Source organism: Pelophylax lessonae, assembly GCF_965119305.1.
Source record: "Pelophylax lessonae genome assembly, chromosome: 5".
Taxonomy (NCBI): Eukaryota; Metazoa; Chordata; class Amphibia; order Anura; family Ranidae; genus Pelophylax; species Pelophylax lessonae.
In genome coordinates this window covers 15,779,591-15,804,218 of record NC_138772.1, presented here as the reverse complement: position 1 = coordinate 15,804,218, position 24,628 = coordinate 15,779,591, and the positions used below count along the sequence as shown (strand labels likewise).

Here is a 24,628-nt window from a genome sequence, read left to right as displayed (position 1 = left end):
CGAACCAATATACACTTATTGAGATTTATTTTACCAAAAATATGTGGCAGAATACAAATTAGCCTAAAAAAAAATTTTATTGGGAATATTTTATAGCAGGAAGTAAAAAATATTGTTTATTTCAGAATTGTCGCTCTTTTTTTGTTTATAGCACAAAAAAATAAAAACCGCAGAGGTGATCAAATGCCACCAAAAGAAAGCTCTGTTTGTGTAACATCAATTTTATTTGGGTACTGCGTCGCATGGCGGCGCATTTGTCAGTTAAAGTAACGCAGTGACGTATGGCAAAAAAATGGCCTGGTCATTAAGGGGGTGAAACCTTCCAGGGCTGAAGTGGTTAAACTAGCCTTCCAACCTACGCTTCTCCTAACTAACACTTAAGTACTCATTTAGGCCACTTTAAAGTGGGCGGCTAAGGAGGGCAGTAAAAACAAATGGCTGGGCCCTAATTTTACTGCCCACCTAAAACCGAACATACGAGGGGGGCTGTACACATGCTTTGGCAAATTAAACATGGCTTGTTGGGTTGACAGACGGCACTGCCTGTCAAACTCACCCATTCAAGTCAATGAGGCCATACGGCAGCTGCAAGCCAAATGCTTGGCTCGTGATTGAGGCACATCATTAGTCTCCAAAAAAAGCAGAAATTAAAAAAAAAAAAAAAAAAAACAGTGATTTGATAAGCGTCAGGGTTGCCTCCTTAACAGGGCTGCTGTTAGAAATCAGGGGGCCCCATGCAGCCTACCTGGCAGCCCCCCCAAAATTTATCAAGATGACATTTTCACTAAAATCATTATTAGCGGACACAAACATAACAGAGAACCTGTGTAAATTGTCTCTTACATTTTTATTTTATTTTTTTTTTTTTTAATGTAAAGAATGTTAACAATTCTTTTATTTTACAATTTTTTTTTTTAATTATTTATTACAATGTTTAAATATTTTTTTTTTTTTTTAACCACTTCTGAAACGGAAGGATTTTCCCCCCTTTAATGACCAGGTCCTATTTTGCGATTCGGCACTGCGTTACTTTAACGGACAATTGCGCGGTCGTGCGACGCTGTACCCAAATAAAATTGATGTCCTTTTTTTCCCCCACAAATAGAGCTTTCTTTTGGTGGTGTTTGATCACCTGTGCGATTTTTATTTTTTGCGCTATAAACAAAAATAAAAAGTGACAATTCTGAAAAAAAAAAAAATATTTTTCACTTTCTGCTATATAACATTCCCAAAAAAAAAAAAAAAAATATTTAAAATCTAATTTTTTTAACATTTTAGGCCAAATTGTTTTCTGCTACATACTTTTGGTAAAAAAAAAAAATCGCAATAAGCGTATTTTGATTGGTTTGCGCAAAAGTTATCGCGTCTACAAACTACGGGAGAGATTGATGTCATTTTTATTGTTTTTTTTTTTTTTTTTTACTAGTAATGGCGGCGATCTGCGATTTTTAGCGGGACTGCGACATTGAGGCGGACAGATCGGACCCCTCACTGACATTTTTGACACTTTTGGGGGTACCAGTGACATTACTACAGTAATCAGTGCTAAAAATATGCACTGTTACTGTAATAATGACACTGTCAGGGAAGGGGTTAACACAGTGGGTGACCAAGGGGTTAAATGTGAGCCTAGGGGGTGTTTTCTAACTGTATGTGGGAGGGGCTTGTGAAATTATCATAGAGACCTGTGATCCTATATAGAAGGGTCACAGGCGCTCTGTGATCATTCCAGGGAGAAGAACGGTCAGCTGGGTTTACAACAGCCGACCGTCCTCTGTCAGCGGGGAGCGATCGCGGTTGTCAGGCGGCAATCGGAGCCACTTGCCCCGTGCATCGGAGAGTCCCAGCTGCTGAGTGGGGGCGGGAGCACGCCGCCGGCAGCGCGCACACGCCCCCTAGCAGCAGGCACTCTACCAATGTAGGAGTTGGAGAGCCAGCCTGCCGTAGTAAAAAGGCGGCGTGTGGTTGGCAATCGGTTACATGTAAAAAATGTTAACAATTCTTTTATTTTACAATTTTTTTTTTTATTATTTATTACAATGTTTCATTATTATTATTTTTTAAAAATATGTTATTTTTTTTACAGGACAGGGAAGCCTGCAGTGCTGCGGGAGGGGGGCACATGGGAGGGGTCAGAAGCAGGCAGCACAGGGAGGGGGATCGGCGTTGGAGAAGCAATTACAGGAACGATGCCCCGTGTCTGTGTATCTCCCCGCAGCACCTGAAAGCTGGCAGGAGGGGGAGAAATTGGCTTCTTCTTCATTTGCCCCTCTGCACCAATTCCCTGTGTTGTTGGGGCCCCCCTGTGTGCCTGGGCCCCCTACAGGAGGACTGATGGTCCCTTCCCTATCAGCAGCCCTGCTCCTTAACCTCATGTAGGCCATGGGATTGAGATGTTTGAATGGCACTGCCTCGGTATCAGTATTGTTTCAGAATTTTTAGAATGGAAGCAAAATCACCTTCCAACATTAGAAGTAATGTGTTTATATTAATTGGCACCCAGAAATGAAGTACCCAACCTGGAAAGTAACATACGTGTCAGACATTGCTCTCCGCTGTATCCTGAGGGGCACTGGCAGGTGTTAGGGGCCACACAGCGTCCGCCATTACCACATGGCAACTCGCACACCGCTAGAAGAGAAAATTAGATTATTAGGCAAAAATTTCCAGCACAGATATGTGTTTTGATGTAGCGGCCACATTTCAAGAGTATCATACATTAATTAAAATAAAAAAAGGGGTGTATTTATAATTAATCCGCTGTGCGAATATCAGTGCATTCGCACGGAAGCTACGAATAATCCCAGTAATGCATCTAATATGTTTATTTCCTATGATCAGCAGCTCCATCTAGTGGCAATAATGCAGTATTTTCCCAATTCATTCTATACCAGCCATCTCAACTTTTTTACCCCAGAGAAAGCCTTGAAATAATTTTCAGGTCTCGGGGGAACTTTTGTAAAGGGAAAATTATTGGTGAGTATCAGTGGCGGCTGATGCTCCACGGGCCGGAGGGAGGGGGGGGAATCAGACGGATTGATATCTCACCAAAGTCCCCCAACGGGTAAAAATAAAAAGAAATAATATTGTAAAAAAAATGGTAAAAAAAATATAACAAAAATAAAATTCTACAAAGGTCACACTTGCGACCGGGCCCTGCCATTCCGCCACTGGGCTTGTAAAGAAGGGTCACCAGCTGGGGGTCAGAGGGGCAAGCGCCACCTCCTGTGTCAAAGTCTACTTCCTGGGTCCAACACTAGGTGGAGCAAGCGGGTACTTCGCGCCACCAACTGTGTCCAATAGTAGGTTGAGCTGTGACCTTTGACCTCTGAGACCACACCTCCTGACCTTTGGGGTGGGGTCCATGACCCTTTTCCTGATTCCAAACCCTCTCCTGTGTCTGTACCGGCAAAAGGGCAACCCTAACCCCTAACCCCTTCATGGTTTCTTGCACCAGGGCCCTGAAGGTTCTAGTTATACCACTGGCCTGTAGAAAGGGGTAGATTGCAGCCTGGTGATCTTGTGCTCAAGCAGGCAGATGTACAGAGAAGTTCCAAACCCTACTCTTTCCTTTCTTGTCAGGAACCTTTCCCTAAAGTTAGCTCTGTCCCTATCGGGTTGGGTACCTGTCTCTATTCTACCAACTCACAAAATGTGTGCCAAACCCTGAAACCTGGGAGCCAGGGCCTTAAATAGGCTCTGCCTGACCCAAGATGTCAGCTAGAGTTACATGAAGTGGAAACATCCAATGGGATAGCTTCCCCAATGATCTAGGAAACCATAGAGGAACCCTTTTCCTCTCAATTTCCTCTCCAACTGCAGTGCCACTCTGGAAGAGTGCCACCATCAGTGGAGAAAGTAGACTGCACCTTCCAACAAGTAGGAAAAAATGCTTCTTTTTATTGATGGTAAGTGGGAAGAATTTTTTACATAGTAGGTGAGGTTGAATAAAGACAATAGTCCATCCAGTTCAACCTGTGTAGGTGTGTGTGGCCGTAATCATCTCACATAGCCCTGAATGTTCTGATCCTTGAGATGTACATCTAAGAGTCTTTTGAAAGCCACCATACGTCCCGCAGAAACCACCTCTTGTGGTAGAGAATTCCACAATCTTGTAGCTCTAACAGTAAAGAACCCCCCACGTTGCCTGAGGTTAAAACGTTTCTCCTCTAATCGCATTGTATGCCCTCTTGTCCTCATTCATTCCCTTCGACTGAATAGCTTTTTTTCTAATCTTAGATCCCCATTGAGATATTTATAAATTGCTATCATGTCCCCTCCCAGGCGTCTCTTCTCCAGGGAGAATAAATCAAGCGATTGCAGACGCTCTTCATAATTAAGATCCTTCAATCCCCTAATTAGTTTAGTTGCCCTTCTCTGGACCCTCTCCAGCTCCAACACATCCCTCCTGAGGACTGGCGACCAGAACTGGACAGAATACTCCAGATGCGGTCGGACCAGAGTTTTATAAAGTGGAAGATTTATAGTCTTATCTCTGGAATACATCCCTTTCTTTATGCATGCTAATGTTCTGCTGGCTTTGGCAGCTGCCGCTTGACATTGCATGCTATTGCCTAGTCTATCATCAACCAAGACTCCCAGATCCTTCTCCATTTTTGATTCCCCCAAGGGTTCCCCTCCTAACGTGTATTGTTCTTTTAAGTTTTTGGTCCCCAAGTGCAAAACCTTACACTTCTCCACATTAAACCCCACTTGCCATGTCCTTGCCCACTCTGTTATTTTGTCCAGGTCATTCTGTAGGATATCTGCTTCATGCTGTGCAGTTATTGCCCTGCCCAATTTTGTGTCATCAAAATGTCCCCCATTGCAGAATGTCCCCCATTGCAGTGGTGGTCAGAATGCCACCCTTATAGACAGCTCTGGGTTCATGCAGTTGGCTCTGTCAAGTGGCATTGACCCTGGAACTATGCAGGCACCAGCAATTGGGATGTCAACCAGCTACAGTTGAAGGAACCCCTAGCAACCTCTGGAGGAACTTCCACATAACCCTGGCTGAGAATAGCTGCTCTATACTATACACCATTCACCCTTGGTAGGAGAACTGGAGGCACTCGCTCTTCGTCTCCGCCTGCAGCAGCCTCTTGAAGCATATGCCCTATTAACACAGCTAGCGGCTGGTCTCTCCTCTTGGCAGGACCCAGATTGCCATTGGACCCCTCCAGCAGAGTCCTGACGCCCAGACAATGGCCAGTCTGAGCCGACCTTCCTCTTACCCTATTATGGGCTCTTTTGCTGTGGCGCTTTATTTAAATATCAAAAGCCCAGAACTCTGGGTTTGTGATAGTGGCTGCTCCCTGGATCCCTGTTTCTTTGCCTGACCCAGCTCTTTCATACCTGTCTCGGATTCCCTTGTTGCTGATCTCTGCCTTATACCCGGATTACTCTTTGGATTGCCTCCTGAACTTGACCTTGGATTGTTTACTGGACTGAGCTTTCTCGCCACCTGCTCTCACCTAGGAATTTGTATTGGATTAGGCTTGTTTGCTATACACCCTGACCCTGGAACTGTTTTCGGACTCTACTTACCTGCTACCTTCCCTACCAGACCTGCTCCTAACCCCGACCCTTGGATTGTCCCAGAACCTGTTCACTGCCTGACCAGCCTCAAAACTACGCGTACCTTTCTTTGTCTTATTCGCTCAGTCCTGGTGCCATCTAGCCAGGAACTATAATATTATGGTATAAGACCTGGGGGCAACCAAGTATCGGTAGGCCTTCAGGCTGCTTGCCATGCCTTAAAATTGAAGCACAGCTCAGACCTTGCATCCAAGTTTCCATGGCAAAATAAAGGGAATAGTGAAACGCTGGTAATTCAGTGCTATGTTAATAGAAAAAATGACTGCAATGGTGAATATTGGTATGGCTGCTGACTGGTTGAATAGCTGAACCCTGACTGTCTCTGCTAAGGACCACTGACACAGCCACACATACCTTCCATGATAGAGACAGCCTACCTGTCTGGCACCCAGGACCAGTCCATCCCGAGGGACAGGCGCACATGTTGTGTCTCATGCAGGTTCCTCCATGGGCACAAGGCGGGGAGCACATGGCTGGCAAGAGAAACATGAGGTCAGCACAGCAGAAGAGGACAGCTATGGAGATACTAATGTTAGCAAATGAAGATGGGCAATCCTCACCCTAGATATACCGGCCCTTTACACACAATTATATATGGTCCTGTATAGGGTAGTGTGTGACTGTAGGGGGGGGTATTAGAGCGTAAGCTCCTATGGTGCAGAGTGTGACTGGCTAAGTGTTCTCTTACAGCACTGTGGTATATGTCAGAGCTATATAAATGTATAACAATAATAGTGTGTGACTGGGGGGGGGGGGGGCATTAGAGTAGGGTTTAAACCCCATCCCAACTCCCAGAGGAGCTTACACTCTAATGTAGGGTTGCCACCTCATCCCTACTCCTAGAGGAGCTTACACTCTAATGTAGGGTTACCACCTCATCTCTACTCCCAGAGGAGCTTACACTCTAATGTAAGGTTGCCACCTCATCCCTACTCCCAGAGGAGCTTACACTCTAATGTAGGGGTGCCACCTCATCCCTACTCCTAGAGGAGCTTACACTCTAATGTAGGGTTGCCACCTCATCCCTACTCCTAGAGGAGCTTACACTCTAATGTAGGGTTGCCACCTCATCTCTACTCCCAGAGGAGCTTACACTCTAATGTAGGGTTGTCACCTCATCCCTACTCCCAGAGGAGCTTACACTCTAATGTAGGGTTGTCACCTCATCCCTACTCCCGGAGGAGCTTACACTCTAATGTGGGGTTGCCACCTCATCCCTACTCCCAGAGGAGCTTACACTCTAATGTGGGGTTGCCATCTCATCCCTACTCCCAGAGGAGCTTACACTCTAATGTAGAGTTGCCACCTCATCCCTGTAATGCAGGACACACAGTAATGTAAAGTAAAGATCGTAAGCTCCTATGGTGCAGAGTGTGACTGGCTCAGTGTTCTCTTACAGCACTGTGGTATATGTCAGAGCTATATAAATGTATAACAATAATAGTGTGTGACTGTGGGGGGGGGGGGGGGCATTAGAGTAGGGTTGCCACCTCATCCCTACTCCCAGGGGATCTTACACTCTAAAGTAGGGTTACCACCTCATCCCTACTCCGTCTCCCAGAGGAGCTTACACTCTAATGTAGGGTTGCCACCTCATCCCTACTCCCAGAGGATCTTACACTCTAAAGTAGGGTTACCACCTCATCCCTACTCCGTCTCCCAGAGGAGCTTACACTCTAATGTAGGGTTGCCATCTCATCCCTACTCCCAGAGGAGCTTACACTCTAATGTAGGGTTACCACCTCATCCCTGTAATGCAGGACACACAGTAATTACACAGTTCTGAGGCTGAGTAAGGTGGTAATTACACTCACTTGGTGCCTTATCTGCATTATATCAGCCTCAGATCCCGTGCAATTAATATGTGTCCTGGATTAAAGGGAAGAGGTGGCAACCCTATATTAGAGTGTAAGCTCCTCTGGGAGTAGGGATGAGGTGGCAACCCTACATTAGAGTGTAAGCTCCTCTGGGAGTAGGGATGAGGTGGCAACCCTACATTAGAGTGTAAGCTCTTCTGGTACAGAGACTGATGGGACTGGCTCAGTGATTTCTGTACTACAGTATATGTTGGTGTTATATGAATGTATAATATAGTGTGTGATTGTGGGGGGACATTAGAGTGTAAGCTCCTCTGGTGCAGAGACTGATGTGACTGGCTCAGTGTTCTCTGTACAGCACTGCGGTATATGTCAGAGCTATATAAATGTATAATAATAATAGTGTGTGACTGTGGGGGGACATTAGAGTGTAAGCTCCTCTGGTGCAGGGACTGATGTGACTGGCTCAGTGTTCTCTGTACAGCACTGTGGTATATGTCAGAGCTATATATATATGTATTATAATAATAAGTGATTGTGGGGGAACATTAGAGTGTAAGCTCCTCAGTACAGAGACTGATGTGACTGTCTCAGTGAAGTATAATAATAATAGTGTGTGACTCTGGGGGGACATTAGAGTGTAAGCTCCTCTGGTACAGAGAATGATATGACTGGCTCAGTGTTCTCTGTACAGCACTGCGGTATATGTCAGAGCTATATAAATGTATATTAATAATAGTGTGTGACTGTGGGGGGACATTAGAGTGTAAGCTCCTCAGTGCAGACACTGATGTGACTGGCTCAGTGAAGTATAATAATAAAAGTGTGTGACTGTGAGGGGACATTAGAGTGTAAGCTCCTCTGGTACAGAGACTGATGTGACTGGCTCAGTGTTCTCTGTACAGCACTGCGGTATATGTCAGAGCTATATAAATGTATATTAATAATAGTGTGTGACTGTGGGGGGACATTAGAGTGTAAGCTCCTCAGTGCAGACACTGATGTGACTGGCTCAGTGAAGTATAATAATAAAAGTGTGTGACTGTGAGGGGACATTAGAGTGTAAGCTCCTCTGGTACAGAGACTGATGTGACTGGCTCAGTGTTCTCTGTACAGCGCTGCAGTATATGTTAGAGCTATATAAATGTATAATACTAATAGTGTGTGACTGTGGGGGGACATTAGAGTGTAAGCTCCTCTCGTACAGAGAGAGATGTGACTGGCTCAGTGTTCTCTCTGTACAGCACTGCAGTATATGTCAGAGCTATAAAGATGTATAATAATAGAGCGTGACTCTGGGAGGACATTAGAGTGTAAGCTCCTCTGGTACAGAGAATGATATGACTGGCTCAGTGATCTCTGTACAGCACTGCGGTATATGTCAGAGCTATATAAATGTATAATAATAGTGTGTGACTGTGGGGGGACATTAGAGTGTAAGCTCCTCTGGTACAGAGACTGATGTGATTGGCTCAGTGATTTCTGTACTATGGTATATGTTGGTGTTATATACATTAATAAAATGAAATATCACCTCTTACCAGAACAGCCGGGCCCCGGGTACCCTGCAGGACAGTCACAGGTATCTGGAGCCACACAGACTCCGTAGTTTTGGCAGGGGGGGTTGCACACAGCTAGGAGAAAGCCAATAATAATACAGATATTAGAATGGGAATATTAGTGACACCAGGAATATAATGATCTAGTTCTGATACTTTGTGATATAAATATATTTTGACACACATAGTTGTATCTGTTGCACTGCGCACTGATACTTTGGTAGAAGATCTAGGAATGTGAACTTGTGTTGGCCATGTTCTGTTGCAGTGATCGGGTGTCGGGGGATGGGGTGTTCATGACCGTCAATTAAAACCTCCAACTCATCAATAATCACTTCTGGACGACCGGAAGGTTTTACCCCCTTAATGACAGGCCATTTTTTGCGATTCGGCACTGCGTTACTTTAACGGACAATTGCACGGTCGTGCGACGCTGTACCCATATAAAATTGATGTCTTTTTTTCCCACAAACAGAGCTTTCTTTTGGTGGTATTTGATCACCTGTGCGATTTTTATATATTGCGCTATAAAAAAAAAAGAGCGTCAATTCTGAAAAAAAATATATATATATTTTTCACTTTCTGCTATATAACATTCCCCCCCAAAAAACGTAAAAATCAAAAATTTTCATAGTTTTAGGCCAATTTCTATTTTACTACATATTTTTGGTTAAAAAAAATCCCAATAAGTGTATTCTGATTGGTTTGCGTAAAAGTTATCGCGTCTACAAATTAGGAGAAAGATTTATGTCATTTTTATTTATTTATTTTTTTACTAGTAATGGTGGCGATCTGCGATTTTTAGTGGGACTGTGACATTGTGGCGGACAGATCGGACCCCTAACTGATATTTTTGACACTTTTGGGGGGACCAGTGACATTACTACAGTAATCAGTGCTAAAAATATGCAGTGTTAGGGCTCTTTCACACGGTCCGCCTCCGTAGGCGGATCCGTGCTGCTCAGCGGGGATCGATCCGCCGATCCCCGCTGAGCCGGTGGATAACAGCTCCATCTCCGCTTGCAGTGCGGAGAGGGAGGGGTCACAGCTCCCGCTGCTCTCTACGGGGGATCGGATGAGAGCGGACCGCCTGTCCGCTCTCATCCGATCCGATCCCTGAACGGATGGAAAAATAGGGTTTTTTTGCGCGATGTTACCGCGATTCAGCAGGTAAATGACGGCGATTCTGCCCGCGATCAATACACTGACATGTGAATGCAGCCTAAGAATAATAATAATAATATTAGCAACAATAATAATAATAATAAAATAGAGAAGAGAAAGAGCGTGAAAATATTACCAAAGTAAATAGGAAGACTTATTAGCAAGAAACATCTGGGGGGGCTAAGTATAGACTGAAGGGGTGCCAAAACTTTTGCACACCGCTGAACATGATGGTAGAAGCGTGGTCACATGATATCACCCCAGAAACATGGCGCCATCTTTGCACCTATACTACGGCAGTGCTGTGGCTTTGGTAAGATTTATTGGCAGGATGCCATGTAAGAAGATTGGTTTGGTTCTCTCCTACCACCATGACAAATATTCTAGATTTTACCTAAGGCTGCTTATGTAAAATTAAAAATATAACAATTTGTAATACTTTAGGCTCAATTCACAAAGGTAACACCAGCATGAGGATACTCATGATCAAAAAAGTGACAGTTGTTTTCAGCTGAGACCAATGAGATTGGAGTATTACAGTCACATGACTAAAACAAAGATCCTTATTCATGTGTTAAAGCTTTGTGAATTCAGACTGATCAGTGCTACTTTGTAGGTTGAAATGTAATACATTGGGCTGAGTTTTCCTTCTACAGCGAACACAAGACACAAAGTGTAATATCGCCCTCACGCCGGCACTTGGTGGGGTCATCGGAGCGGACTGCGAATCCTTTATAACAGCTGCAGTTGTAGGAGCCAGCAAAGTTATCGCACGTCTGTTCACATCCGCCGCGGGTGAAGTCCGCACATTCATCAACATCTGGGGAGAGAGAGAGACATAAAGTGTATGTACACCTAAAAAAATAAAATGTAAAATATGGCAGCTTAATAGTCCTTAGATTATTATTTTTATTTCTATTATGATGATGATGACTATTATTATTGTTATTATTATTATTATTATTATTAATAATATTTATATTAGGATTATGATGATGATTGTTATTATTATTATTATTTCTATGATGATGATGATTATTATTATTTCCATGATAATGACAAATTATTATTATTATTATTATTACTATTTCTATTAGGATTCTGATGATGATGATTATTATTTCTATTATGTTGATGATGATTGTTCTTATTATTATTTCTATGATGATGATGATGATTATTATTTCTTTGATGATGAATATTAATATTTCTATTATGATGATGATTATTATTATTTCTATAATGATGATGATGATGATGATGATTATTTCTATGATGATGATGATTAGTATTTCTATTATGATGATGATTAATATTATTAATATTATTATTTCTATTATTATTATTTCTATGATGATGATGATGATGATGATGATGATGATGATGATGATTATTTTTATTAATAATAATATTTCCATTATAATGATTATTAGTAATATTTCTATTATGATAATGATGATGATTATTTCTATGATGATTATGATGATGATTATTAATAATAATATTTCCATTATAATGATTATTAGTAATATTTCTATTATGATAATGATGATTATTATTTCTATGATGATAAATATTATTATTTCTATTATGATGATGATGATTAATATTATTAATAATATTATTTATATTATGTTGATGATGATTATTATTATTATTTCTATTATGATGATAATGATTGTTATTATTTCTATGATGATTATTATTATTTCCATGATGATGATGACGATTATTATTATTAGTTCTTTGATGATGATTATTAATATTTCTATTATAATGATGATTATTATTATTTCTATTATGATGATGATGATTAGTATTTCTAAGATGATGATGATTAGTATTTCTATTATGATGATGATTAATATTATTAATATTTTTATTTATATTAATATTATTTCTATGATGATGATGATTATTAATATTGTTATTATAATTTCTATTATAATGATTATTATTAATATTTCTATTATGATCATGATGATTATTATTTCTATTATGATCATGATGATTATTATTTCTATTATGATGAAGATGATAATGATGATTAATATTATTAATAATATTATTTCTATTATGTTGATGATGATTGTTATTATTATTTATATTATGATTGGTGATGATGATGATGATAATTATTATTATTATTATGATGATGATGATGACAAAAATTTAAAATCGCACAGGTGATCAAATACCACCAAAAGAAAGCTCTGTTTGTGTGGAAAAAAAGGACGTCAATTTCATTTGGGTACAGCGTCGCACGACCGCACAATTGTCCGTTTACAGTCAAGCAGTGCCGAATCGCAAAATAGGGCCTGGTCCAAATCCTCCTGGGCTTAAGTGGTTAAGATGGCACTGCATGTGTACACGGTACTGCCTATCTAAGCCATTGGAGGTTTAGTTCCTCATATTTTCTGTGTTGGCTAAAAAGTCAAGGGTCTCTGAGGAAGCACTTCGGAAAACACAACAGTTCTGTGAAATGCGTCAGTCTCATACCTTCTTGACCGACCATTTGGAAGACCATCACCACTCATGGATGGTTTTGAATTTCCTATGGCTGTGTCTGTAATTATATGTGTGATTTTTGTCTATGACTTTTAACTTCAATATATCTAATAAATCTATGTTTTTTAAGATAATAATTTTTTTTTGTCTTGATATGCCCACTTACTGCGCGCTCTGCATCCGGTAAAGTCCCCCCCTTTTTTCTCAGAGTTGGGGGTGGTTTCCCTTGTCCCCTCCTTGGGATCTCTGACCCCCTCCTGCTTTTTAGAAACAATTGTTGGGGAGACCAATCCTCAATGGAGGAAGGGTGATGGCCTTCCGTGGTCATATATCGGGTACTACGCTGACATGGGGGCAGGCAGCTCTTCTGAAGAGTAGAAGCAACTCCAACTAATAGGATAAGAAGAATGGTCATGTATCGCGGGCACATAACGACATCACGCGGGGTCCGTTCCTGTCCCTGTAGCTTCTCTCTCGGTCATCCAGCAGAAGGGAGGGGGGTGTGGTGGAAATGAAAAACCTGAGCAGGGAAAGTGCTTCCATCCGAGGCTGCAGAGGAACGCACTCCTCACTCGTGGGCTTCACAGAGCGCAGTGACGTCAGGGGGCCGAAACGTGTTTCGGAGGATGCTCTGTAAAGCTCCTTCGTCAGACCGATGACAAGGGGAAAAAAGGGAGGAAGGACACCCAGAGTCCTTTTTTCTCTTGTCATCAGTCTGGCGAAGGAGCTTTACTGCGCATACTCCAAAACTCATTACCGCCCCCCCCCCCCCGACATCACTATGCTCCATGGAGCGTAGTGATGTCAGGGGGCCGCAACGTGTTTCGGAGCATGCGCTGTAAAGCTCCTTCGTCAGACCCATGACAAGGGAAAAAAGGAAGGAAGGACACCCAGAGTTTTTTTTCCCTTGTCATGGGTCTGACCAAGGCGCTTTACTGCACATGCTCTGAAATGGGTTACCTAAACCCCCCCCGACATCACTATGCTCCATGGAGCGTAGTGACATCAGGGGGCGGTAACGAGTTTTTGGGCATGCGCAGTAAAGCTCCTTCGTCAGACCGATGACAAGGGAAAAAGGAAGGAAGGAAGGAAGGAAGGAGGGACACCCAGAGTCCTTTTTTCCCTTGTCATTCCTCTGACGAAGGAGCTTTACTGGGCATGCTCCGAAACGCGTTACCGCCCCCCCACATCACTATGCTTCACGAAGCGCAGTGACGGCAGGGGGCCGTAACGAGTTTCAGAGCATGCACAGTAAAGCTCCTTCGTCAGACTGATGACAAGGGAAAAAAGGAAGGACACCCAGAGTCCTTTTTTCCCTTGTCATCAGTCTGACGAAGGAGCTTTACTGCTCCAAAACGCGTTACTGCCCCCCGACATCACTATGCTCCACGAGTGAGGCGTGCGTTCCACCACGGCTTTGGACAGAAGCACTTTCCCTGCTTGGGCTCTTCATTTCCACCCCCCCCCCCTGCTGCTGGACGGCCGAGGGAGATGGAGCGACAGGAAAAGAAACGGACCCCGCGCGATGTCGTGCCCACTATACACGACCATCAAGTGTTAAATCTTCATGTGCCAATAAAGGTTGTCTTTAGTAAATCAACCGCAATGGCTTTCCTCAGCTCCATCTCTGAAGAACTGGACATGGAAGAAACAGGGAGGGTCTATCAAGGACTGAACAAACTAGCAGTAAACAGGAGGGGGGGGACAGATGAAGAAGCCAAATCACATAGTAAACATAATATAAAATAACAATAACCTGATGCAGTTTAATACAACACATAAAAAATACATATAAGAGGGACAGAATGCCAACTAAAACTAAAAAAGTTGTGTCTTAATAATGCAGACAGTTCTTTATATACATTATTTCTGGTACATGTCACCCCTGATGTGAAGGATGTCACCTCTTACCATCACAGGTCCTCCTGTTACTACTTAGAACCCAGCCAGCCCGGCAGCTGCACTCAATGCCGTCCTCCTGGCGCTCGACGCACGTGTGCTCGCATCCACCATTTTTCTGGTCACATGATGTGATGTCTGCCAGACAGGACAGAGGAAAGAACCGTTATTTGTAAGGTTATGGTGGAGAATACGAAACAAAAAGGTAGCTGCTAGTTCTAAATAGAATAGATGCAAACTCACCCTGGCTCTGCCGCATAGTGAAATGAATGTGGAACTGAGTGTTCTGCGCCCAGTTACATTTTTTGGTTGTAATATGACAAAATGTGGACAATTTCAAGGGGTATGAATACTTTTTGAAGGCACTGTAGGTCTTACTGATATGGATCCTGGGGTCCTTGCCACTGGTATTGGACTTAATGATATGGATCCTGAGGTCATCTTCTCTGCCCTAACATTCCTGAGGTCCTTGTCTCTACTCTGGCACTTACTGGTACAGATCCCAAGGTCCATATCAAGACTCCAGAACTAATTGCTGATATAGATCCCAAGATCCTTGTCTCTGCTCTAGAACTTGCAAATACAGTTACCAAGGTCCATTGCAAGGTCCTTGTGTTGGCTCTAGGACTCCTGAGGTTTTTTGTCTCTGTTATAGGACTTAATAATATAGATTCTGAGGTCCTTGTCCCAGGTCTAGGGTATACTAAAATAAATCCTGAGGTCATTGTCTCTGTCCTAACACTTACTGGTATAGATCCGGAGGTCTTTGTTTCTATAATAGGACTTATTCATATAGATTCCAAGGTTCATCTCACGGTTCTTGGGTTGGCTCTAGGATAAATTGCTTATATACTGTACAGTAGATCCTGAGGTCCCTGGCTCTGCTCTAGCACTTATGGATCCAGTTCCCAAGATCAACTGCAAGGTTCTTATGCTGGCTCTAGGACTTTTGTAGATATACTGTAGATTCCAAGTCTTTTTGTGTCTGTTAGAGGTCTTACTGTACTGATATAGATCCTGAAGTCCTTGTCCCAGGTCTAGAATTTACTAAAATAGATCCTGAGGTTATTGCCTCTGCTCTAACACTTACCGATATAGATCCTGGGGTCCTTGTCTCTGTCACAGGACTTATTCATATAGATTCCAAGGTTCATGTCACAGTTCTTGGGTTGGCTCTAGGATAAATTGCTTATATACTGTACTGTAGATCCTGAGGTCCCTGGCTCTGCTCTAGCACTTGCAGATACAGTTCCCAAGGCTAATTGCAAGGTTCTTGTGCTGGATCTAGGACTTTTCAATATACTGTAGATTCCAAGTCTTTTTGTGTCTGATAGAGGTCTTACTAATATAGATCCTTAGGTCCTTGCCTCTGTTATTGGACTTAATGATATAGATCCTGAAGTCCTTGTCCCCGGTCTAGAATTTACTAAAATAGATCCTGCGGTCCTTGTCTCTGTTACAGGACTTATTGATATAGATTCCAAGGTCCATCTCACGGTTCTTGAATTGGCTCTAGGAATAATTACTTATATACAGTACAGTAGATCCTGAGGTCCCTGACTCTGCTCTAGCACTTACAGATACAGTTTCCAATGCCAATTGCAAGGTTCTTATGCTGGATCTAGGACTTTCCAATATAGATCCCATGTTTTTTGTCTCTGTTACAGGACTTATTCATACAGATTCCAAGGTTCAGCTCACGGTTCTTGAATTGGCTCTAGGAATAATTACTTATATACTGTACAGTAGATCCTGAGGTCCCTGGCTCTGCTCTAGCACTTACAGATACAGTTCCCAATGTCAATTGTAAGGTTCTTATGCTTGATCTAGGACTTTCCAATATAGATCCCATGTTTTTTGTCTCTGTTATAGGTCTTATTGATATATATAGATCCTGAGGTCCTTGCCTCTGTTATAGGACTTAATTATATAGAACCTATGGTTTTTGTGCCAGGTCTAGGATTTACGAAAATAGATCCTGAGGTCATTGTCTCTGCTCTAACACTTACTAGTATAGATTCCGACGTCCTTGCCTCTGTTACAGGACTTATTGATATAGATCCCATGGTCCATCTCAAGGTAATTGGGTTGGCTCAAGGACTAATGACTGATATACTGTAGATCCTGAGGTCCTTGTCTCAGCTCCAGCACTTATGGATACAGTTCCCAAGGTCTATTGCAAAGCTCTTTTGCTGGATCTAGGACTTTCCAATATAGATTCCACATTTTTTGTCTCTTACTGATATAGATCCTGAGGTCCTTGCCTCTGTTATAGGACTTAGTTATATAGATCCTGAGGTCCTTGTCCCAGGTCTAAGATTTACTAAAATAGGTTTGAGGGTCTTTCTCTTTGCCCTAGCACTTACTGATGAAGATCACAAGGTCCTTGTTTCTGTTATAGGACATATTAATGTTTGTCCTTAGGTCCTTGTCTCTGTTCTAGGACTTACTGATATAGATCCTGAGGTTCTTTTCTCTGCTTTAGCACTTACTAATATAGAGACCCGAGGTCTATGTGTCTGCTCAAGGACTTACTGATTTTAAGGTTCTTGTCACCATTATCGTACTTACTAACATACTGTAGATCGTGAGGTCCTTGTCTTTGTTATAGGACTTACTAATATAGATTCTGAGGTCCTTGTCTGTGCCCTAGCAAGTATTCATATAAATCCCAAGGTTCTTGTCTCCATTATGGGACTTATTGACATAAATCCCGAGGACCTTGTCTCAGGTCTAGGATTTACTGAAACAGATAATGCGGTTCTTGTCTCTGTCCTACACTTACTGATATAGATACTGAGGTCCTTGTCTCTGATATAGGACTTACTGATTTAGATCCTGGGGTCCTTTTTTCTGGGGTTGTGACTTACTAATATAGGTAACGAGGTTCTTGACTCTGCTCTAGGACTTGCTTATATAGATCCCACAGTCCTTGCCCCTATTACAGGACTTACAGATATAGAGCATGAGGTCCTTGCCTTTTTTATAGGACTTTATAGGACTTACTGAGATAGATTTTGTGATCCTTCTGTCTTTAGTCTAGGACTTACTGATATGGATCCTGAGGTCCTTGTCTCTTCTTTAGAACTTCTTTATATAGACCCTGCTGTCTTTGTCTCCAGTTCCAGGACTTACTGATATAGATACCGAGGTTCTTGTTTCTGGTCTGGGACTTACTGATATAGATTTTGAATCCTTATCTCTGCACTAGGACCTACTAAAATAGCTCCTGAGGTTCCTGTCTCTGCTCTGGGTCTCACTGATATTGATCCTGAGGTCCTGTTCTGTTTTTTAGGACTTACTGATATAGATCTGGAGGTCCTCTCTGTTTGTTTGATGTAGACTATGAAGTCTTTGCTCCTGCTCCAACCCTTACCAGGATTCCCATTTATTGCACACACCTTTCAAATACTTTTTACCTTTTATTTTTCTAATTTTGTTTTGCACAGGTACTCACACAAGCTCCTGGGGTTCTTTGCCCTGTTCTAGCTTGTGATTTTTCATTTTCGCCAGTAGATGGCACCGGTCATAGTATGAGACTTCACAAACAAAACGAAATTATGAATATTTATATTTTCTTCAGCCAATCCAGAGGAAGGTTTATGCCACTGGTGCATGCTGGGGGAGGGTATAAATACGTGGGATAGGCCATGGGAGTGCTCTCTTCCCCTGGGCTGAGGGCCTAGGGAGGTGCTGCTGGATGGAGCTCAATAGCCCGTTTTGAGGCCTAGGACCTACTAGCCCTGTTCTAGCCCTATGGACAAAGGTTCTGAGGTTTCTGTCCTTCCCAGTGTGGCCCGCTTGTCCTAAACAGGGGCTACTATGTCAATTTAGTTTTTTGGCTGGGGCTGTAGTTAGCTCAGACTAATTGAATAGTTTTTCACCTGGTTTTTCCCTAAGCTTAAGTTGGCTTGTGATTTTTCATTGTCGCCAGTAGATGGCACCAGTCATAGTATGAGACTTCACAAACAAAACTAAGTTATGAATATTTATATTTTCTTCAGCCAATCCAGAGGGATGTTTATGCCACTGGTGCATGCTGGGGGAGGGTATACATATGTGGGATAGGCCATGGGCGCGCTGTCTTCCCCTGGGCTGAGGGCCTAGGGAGGTGCTGCTGGACGGAGCTCAATAGCCCGTTATGAGGCCTAACATGCTAAAGTGGTCCTGATAAACGTGGATACACGGTGGCGCAAGCAAGTAGCATTATACTAAAAGTTAGTCCATGGGGTAGCCATATAGGCTATCCTAAAAGTCTTTTGTTGTGGGACAAGGAACAGTCCATACACTCAGGGCCAGCCTAGTGGGGAGCAGAAGCAATCTCCAAACATGCAAGATACAAAGAGAGAAAAACAGGCGCCTCTGAGTAACATCAAAGTAAGTGAATGTAGGTGAGATGGGTCCTTCCGGCATCCATGTACGGTATGGGGCCACCGCTGATGGTCAGTAATCCTCTCTGTCATTCCGGTTCCTGCCCCGCAGGAAGTGGAGTGGTGTCACTAGGTCGTGACTGAGGCTGAGACCGCAGGGTGGAACGCAGGGTGAGCCGCACTTGCCGTCCAAAGATCTTCCAGCGTGATGACGACGCGTTTTCGAGCATGCGCACTGCGGTGGAATACCAGCGCGCGCTCCTTTTTTCAAGTCAGCTGAAGTCAGTGACACCACTCCACTTCCTGTGGGACAGGAACCGGAAGGACAGAGAGGATTACTGACCATCAGCGGTGGCCCCATACTGTACATGGATGCCGGAAGGACCCATCTCAACTACATTCACTTACTTTGATGTAAGTTTTTAATGTACCTTGCTCATTAAATGCTACAGTCTTTACTCAGAGGTGTCTGTTTTTCTCTCTTTGTATCTTAAAGTGGTCCTGAAGCTGTCCTGCCTGGTGTGGAGGAAGCTGTGCCAAGGAGGAGACCCAGGGGAGGCTCCATGATGGAGAGAGCCAGGAAAAAGACTGATCTCCTAGAAGGAGCTGGTGACTAATTTTGAGGATGCACTAAAATTCGGGAATGTGCTTACAGTGTTCCCGGGTTGGCTTAAAGGTTTTGGCACTGAAGCTGGACATTGATCTGGATCTGGTCTGTAAGTAATCTGCTACGGTATCTGGGACCCCTAACCCTTGTCCCCTAACTGTTCTGGAATAAAATTTAAAATTTCAAAAGTGACTGTTGCCCAATATCTTATCTCAGTCCCCCCATTGGACTCAGCCCTTGGGTAAAATGCTGGCCCACCCCTGCCTCTGCATGTGCTATCCTGCCTTTGAGGTGCCAGAGGGGTGCTACACTAGATTGAAATACTCACTGATGCAGGTCTTCAGGTCTTTGGCCAAGGCCTGATGAAGAGGGCAGAGACACTGGAATGCTCCTTCTGTGTTGTTGCAGTTGTGTGAACAGCCCCCGTTATCAATCTTACACTCATCAATGTCTGTGAAAAAGAAAGTCACACCGTCAATATCAAACACTGATTGGCCATTCGATCAATAACTGGTAAATACAGAGCCCAATTCCCTACCTGCACACTGACGGAGGTCCACATGGAGCTGAAAGCCTATCCGACACGCACATTCATATGATCCATCTGTGTTCCTGCAGATCTGTTGACAGCCGCCATTTTCACTCTGACATTCATTAATATCTGACAAGAAAAAACAAGAATCAATCACACACTAGCACAGCCACATACAAACTGTGTTTTAAAAACTGGTTATATCATTAAATGTTCTAGTTCCAAAATATTCCCTGGCTGCTGGGGGATCTATTGTTGCTGGAGGGCATATATTTTTGCATGGCAATCTATTGTTGCTGGTATCTTTTGATACTGGGGGTTAATTGTTGCTGGAAGGAATCGACTGTTTAGTGAGGGGTCTAAAGTTTCTGGCTGCTAGAGAGTCTATTGATGCTGGCTGCTGGGAGATCGTTTGCTGCTGCTGGGGGTCTATTGCTGCTGGGGGGGGGGTCTATTGCTACTGGCTGTGGGGGGTTCTATTTTATTGCTTTTCATGTTGTCATAACCAAATTCTATACATTCTACTACAAAATTATACTTGGCTCTAAATTTTCTAAAAGGGGCTGTACTAGAAGCTGGGTAGGGGGTGGAACCAAGGGTCAGTGCTCGGAGGTGGGTATGGGTGGAACCAAGGGTTAATGCTCAGAGGTGGGTAGGGGTGGAGACACAAAGTAACTTAGAAGGGGGAGTTCCTGCACCTATTCTCTGAGAAAAAAAGCCCTGCCTATAATTATCATCTTTATCTAGTGGCCATAGTGCGGTATTTTACTGATTTGTGTATGTAGTGAATATCCCACATTATGGCCACTAGATGGCCATAATTTTATTGCATTGACTTGTAAAATAGAGGGGGTAGGAAGGTTTCCGTGGGTTTTCCTCCCCACCGTTTCAACATAAAACCCCACAAAGTGCCATTCATTGGTTTCCACCCAGATCTTCTCATACCTGTACAATTCCTGCCATTTTCCTCCAGCTGATACCCCGGGGGACACTGGCACTGGAAGCTGCCAGCCTGGTTCACACACAGATGCTCACAGTCACCGTTACTTACAGAGCACTCGTCAATATCTGAAATATTAGAAATAGAAGGAATGAGTAGTTGGAAAAGATTAAGAGTAGAAGCTGAGCGAGAAGGAATGATAGTTGTGAGATTGATAGAGGATGATGAGTGAGGACAGGTGAGGTGTGGATAGAGGATGATGAGTGAGGACAGGTGAGGTGTGGATAGAACGTGATGAGTGAGGACAGGTGAGGTGTGCATAGAAGATGATGAGTGAGGACAGGTGAGGTGTGCATAGAAGATGATGAGTGAGGACAGGTGAGGTGTGCATAGAAGATGATGAGTGAGGACAGGTGAGGTGTGGATAGAGGATGATGAGTGAGGACAGGTGAGGTGTGCATAGAAGATGATGAGTGAGGACAGGTGAGGTGTGCATAGAAGATGATGAGTGAGGACAGGTGAGGTGTGGATAGAGGATGATGAGTGAGGACAGGTGAGGTGTGGATAGAGGATGATGAGTGAGGACAGGTGAGGTGTGCATAGAAGATGATGAGTGAGGACAGGTGAGGTGTGCATAGAAGATGATGAGTGAGGACAGGTGAGGTGTGGATAGAAGGTGATGAGTGAGGACAGGTGAGGTGTGGATAGAAGGTGATGAGTGAGGACAGGTGAGGTGTGGATAGAGGATGATGAGTGAGGACAGGTGAGGTGTGGATAGAAGGTGATGAGTGAGGACAGGTGAGGTGTGGATAGAGGATGATGAGTGAGGACAGGTGAGGTGTGGATAGAAGGTGATGAGTGAGGACAGGTGAGGTGTGGATAGAGGATGATGAGTGAGGACAGGTGAGGTTTGGATAGAAGGCGATGAGTGAGGACAGGTGAGGTGTGGATAGAGGATGATGAATGAGGACTGGTGAGATGTAGGATGGATAGAGGATGATGAGTGAGGACAGGTGAGGTGTGGATTGAAGATAATGAGTGAGAAGAGGTGAGGTGTGCATAGAAGATGATGAGTGAGGACAGGTGAGGTATGAATAGAAGATGATGAGTGAGGACAGGTGAGGTGCGGATAGAGGTTAATGGGTGAGGACAGATGGGGTATAGGATGGATAGAGGATGATGAGTGAGGACGGGTGAGGTGTGGATAGAGGATGGACAGAGGATGATAAATGAGGACACGTGAGATGTCGATATAGGATGATGAGTGAGGACAGGTGAGGTGTGCATAGAAGATGATGAGTGAGGACAGGTGAGATGTCGATATAGGATGATGAGTGAGGACAGGTGAGGTGTGCATAGAAGATGATGAGTGAGGACAGGTGAGGTGTGCATAGAAGATGATGAGTGAGGACAGGTGAGGTGTGCATAGAAGATGATGAGTGAGGACAGGTGAGGTGTGGATAGAAGGTGATGAGTGAGGACAGGTGAGGTGTGGATAGAGGATGATGAGTGAGGACAGGTGAGGTGTGGATAGAAGGTGATGAGTGAGGACAGGTGAGGTGTGGATAGAGGATGATGAGTGAGGACAGGTGAGGTTTGGATAGAAGGTGATGAGTGAGGACAGGTGAGGTGTGGATAGAGGATGATGAATGAGGACTGGTGAGATGTAGGATGGATAGAGGATGATGAGTGAGGACAGGTGAGGTGTGGATTGAAGATAATGAGTGAGAAGAGGTGAGGTGTGCATAGAAGATGATGAGTGAGGACAGGTGAGGTATGAATAGAAGATGATGAGTGAGGACAGGTGAGGTGCGGATAGAGGTTAATGGGTGAGGACAGATGGGGTATAGGATGGATAGAGGATGATGAGTGAGGACGGGTGAGGTGTGGATAGAGGATGGACAGAGGATGATAAATGAGGACACGTGAGATGTCGATATAGGATGATGAGTGAGGACAGGTGAGGTGTGGATATAGGTTAATGGGTGAGGATGGATGCAGTGTAGGAATGATAGAGGATGATGAGTGAGGACAGGTGAGATTTGGATAGAGGATGATGAGTGAGGACAGGTGAGATTTGGATAGAGGATGATGAGTGAGGACAGGTGAGGTGTGGATAGAGGTTAATGGGTGAGGACAGATAGGGTGTAGGACATATGCAGCGGTGGGTGAATAGAAGACCATGAGCGAGGACGTGTGAGGTGTGGGATGGATGAAATATGACGAGTATGAGGTATAGGGTAGAAAGAGTTGGATGAGTAAGGACAGGTGAGATGGGGAGTGGACAGTGGAGTAATAGTTGAGGACAGGTGATGTGGGTGATTAAATAAAGATAAGTGAGGACTGGTAAGAAGTTGAATAGAAAGATAAGTGGGGACAGGTGAGGTGTTGGATAGATAGAGGATGATGAGTAAAGACAGGTGAGGTGTTGGATAGATAGAGGATGATGAGTAAAGACAGGTGAGGTGTTGGATAGATAGAGGATGATGAGTGGATACAGGTGAAGTGTAGGATAAATAAAGGATTATGAGTGAATACAGGCAAGATGTGGGATAGATAGATGATTACAAGTGAGAACAGGTGTGGTGTGGGATAGATAGAGGTTGATGAGTGAGGACAGGTGAGTTTTAGGTTACAGTATATCACAAAATTGAGTACACCCCTCACATTTTTGTAAATATTTTATTCTATCTTTTCATGTGACAACACTGAAGAAATGACACTTTGCCACAATGTAAAGTAGTGAGTGTACAGCTTGTATAACAGTGTAAATTTGCTGTCCCCTCAAAATAACTCAACGCACAGCCATTAATGTCTAAACCGCAGGCAACACCATTAATGAAAATGTCATGGCAAAGAACTCTCTGAGGATCTGAAAAAAAGAATTGTTGCTTTACATAAAGATTGCCAAGACCCTGAAACTGATCTGCAGCACGGTGGCCAAGACCATAAAGTGGTTTAACAGGACAGGTTCCACTTGCTGACGAAAAGAAGACTAGGGACATGGATTACTGGAACCATGTCCTGTGGTCTGATGAGACCAAGATAAACTTATTTGGTTCAGATGGTGTCAAGTGTGGCTGCAACCAGGTGAGAAGTACAAAGATAAGTGTGTCTTGCCTACAGTCAAGCATGGTGGTGGGAGAGTCATGGTCTGGGGATGCATGAGTGCTGCCGGCACTGGGGAGCTACAGTTCATTGAGGGAACCATGAATGCCAACATGTACTGTGACATACTGAAGCAGAGCATGATCCCCTCCCTTCAGAGACTGGGCCGCAGGGCAGTATTCCAAGATGATAACGACCCCAAACACACCTCCAAGATGACCACTGCCTTGCTAAAGAAGCTGAGGATAAAGGTAATGGGCTGGCCAAGCATATATCCAGACCTAAACCCTATTGAGCATCTGTGGGGCATCCTCAAACAGAAGGTGGAGCAGCGTAAGGTCTCTAACATTCACCAGCTCCGTGATGTCATTATGGAGGAGTGGAGGAGGACTCCAGAGGCAACCTGTGAAGCTCTGGTGAACTCCATGCCCAAAAGGGTTAAGGCAGTGCTGAAAAATAATGGCAGCCACACAACATATTGACGCTTTGGCCCAAGTTTGGACATTTTGACTTAGGGGTGTACTCA

The 24,628-nt window shown here is 43.6% G+C and overlaps 1 protein-coding gene across 1 annotated transcript in view; it reads right to left on the bottom strand.

Moving 5' to 3' along the window:
- The window catches only part of LOC309555671 (uncharacterized protein), an 82,164-nt gene that overhangs the window by 26,169 nt on the left and 31,367 nt on the right, over positions 1-24,628 (bottom strand). Inside the window, exons 9-16 of the mRNA XM_082257702.1 lie at positions 21,000-21,122; positions 20,061-20,183; positions 19,851-19,973; positions 14,558-14,683; positions 10,830-10,958; positions 8,957-9,049; positions 5,976-6,071; positions 2,536-2,631 (exon numbers count right to left, since the gene is read on the bottom strand). Coding sequence (XP_082113828.1) covers positions 2,536-2,631; positions 5,976-6,071; positions 8,957-9,049; positions 10,830-10,958; positions 14,558-14,683; positions 19,851-19,973; positions 20,061-20,183; positions 21,000-21,122 — 909 coding nt within the window. The remainder of the gene's footprint in view (positions 1-2,535; positions 2,632-5,975; positions 6,072-8,956; positions 9,050-10,829; positions 10,959-14,557; positions 14,684-19,850; positions 19,974-20,060; positions 20,184-20,999; positions 21,123-24,628) is intronic.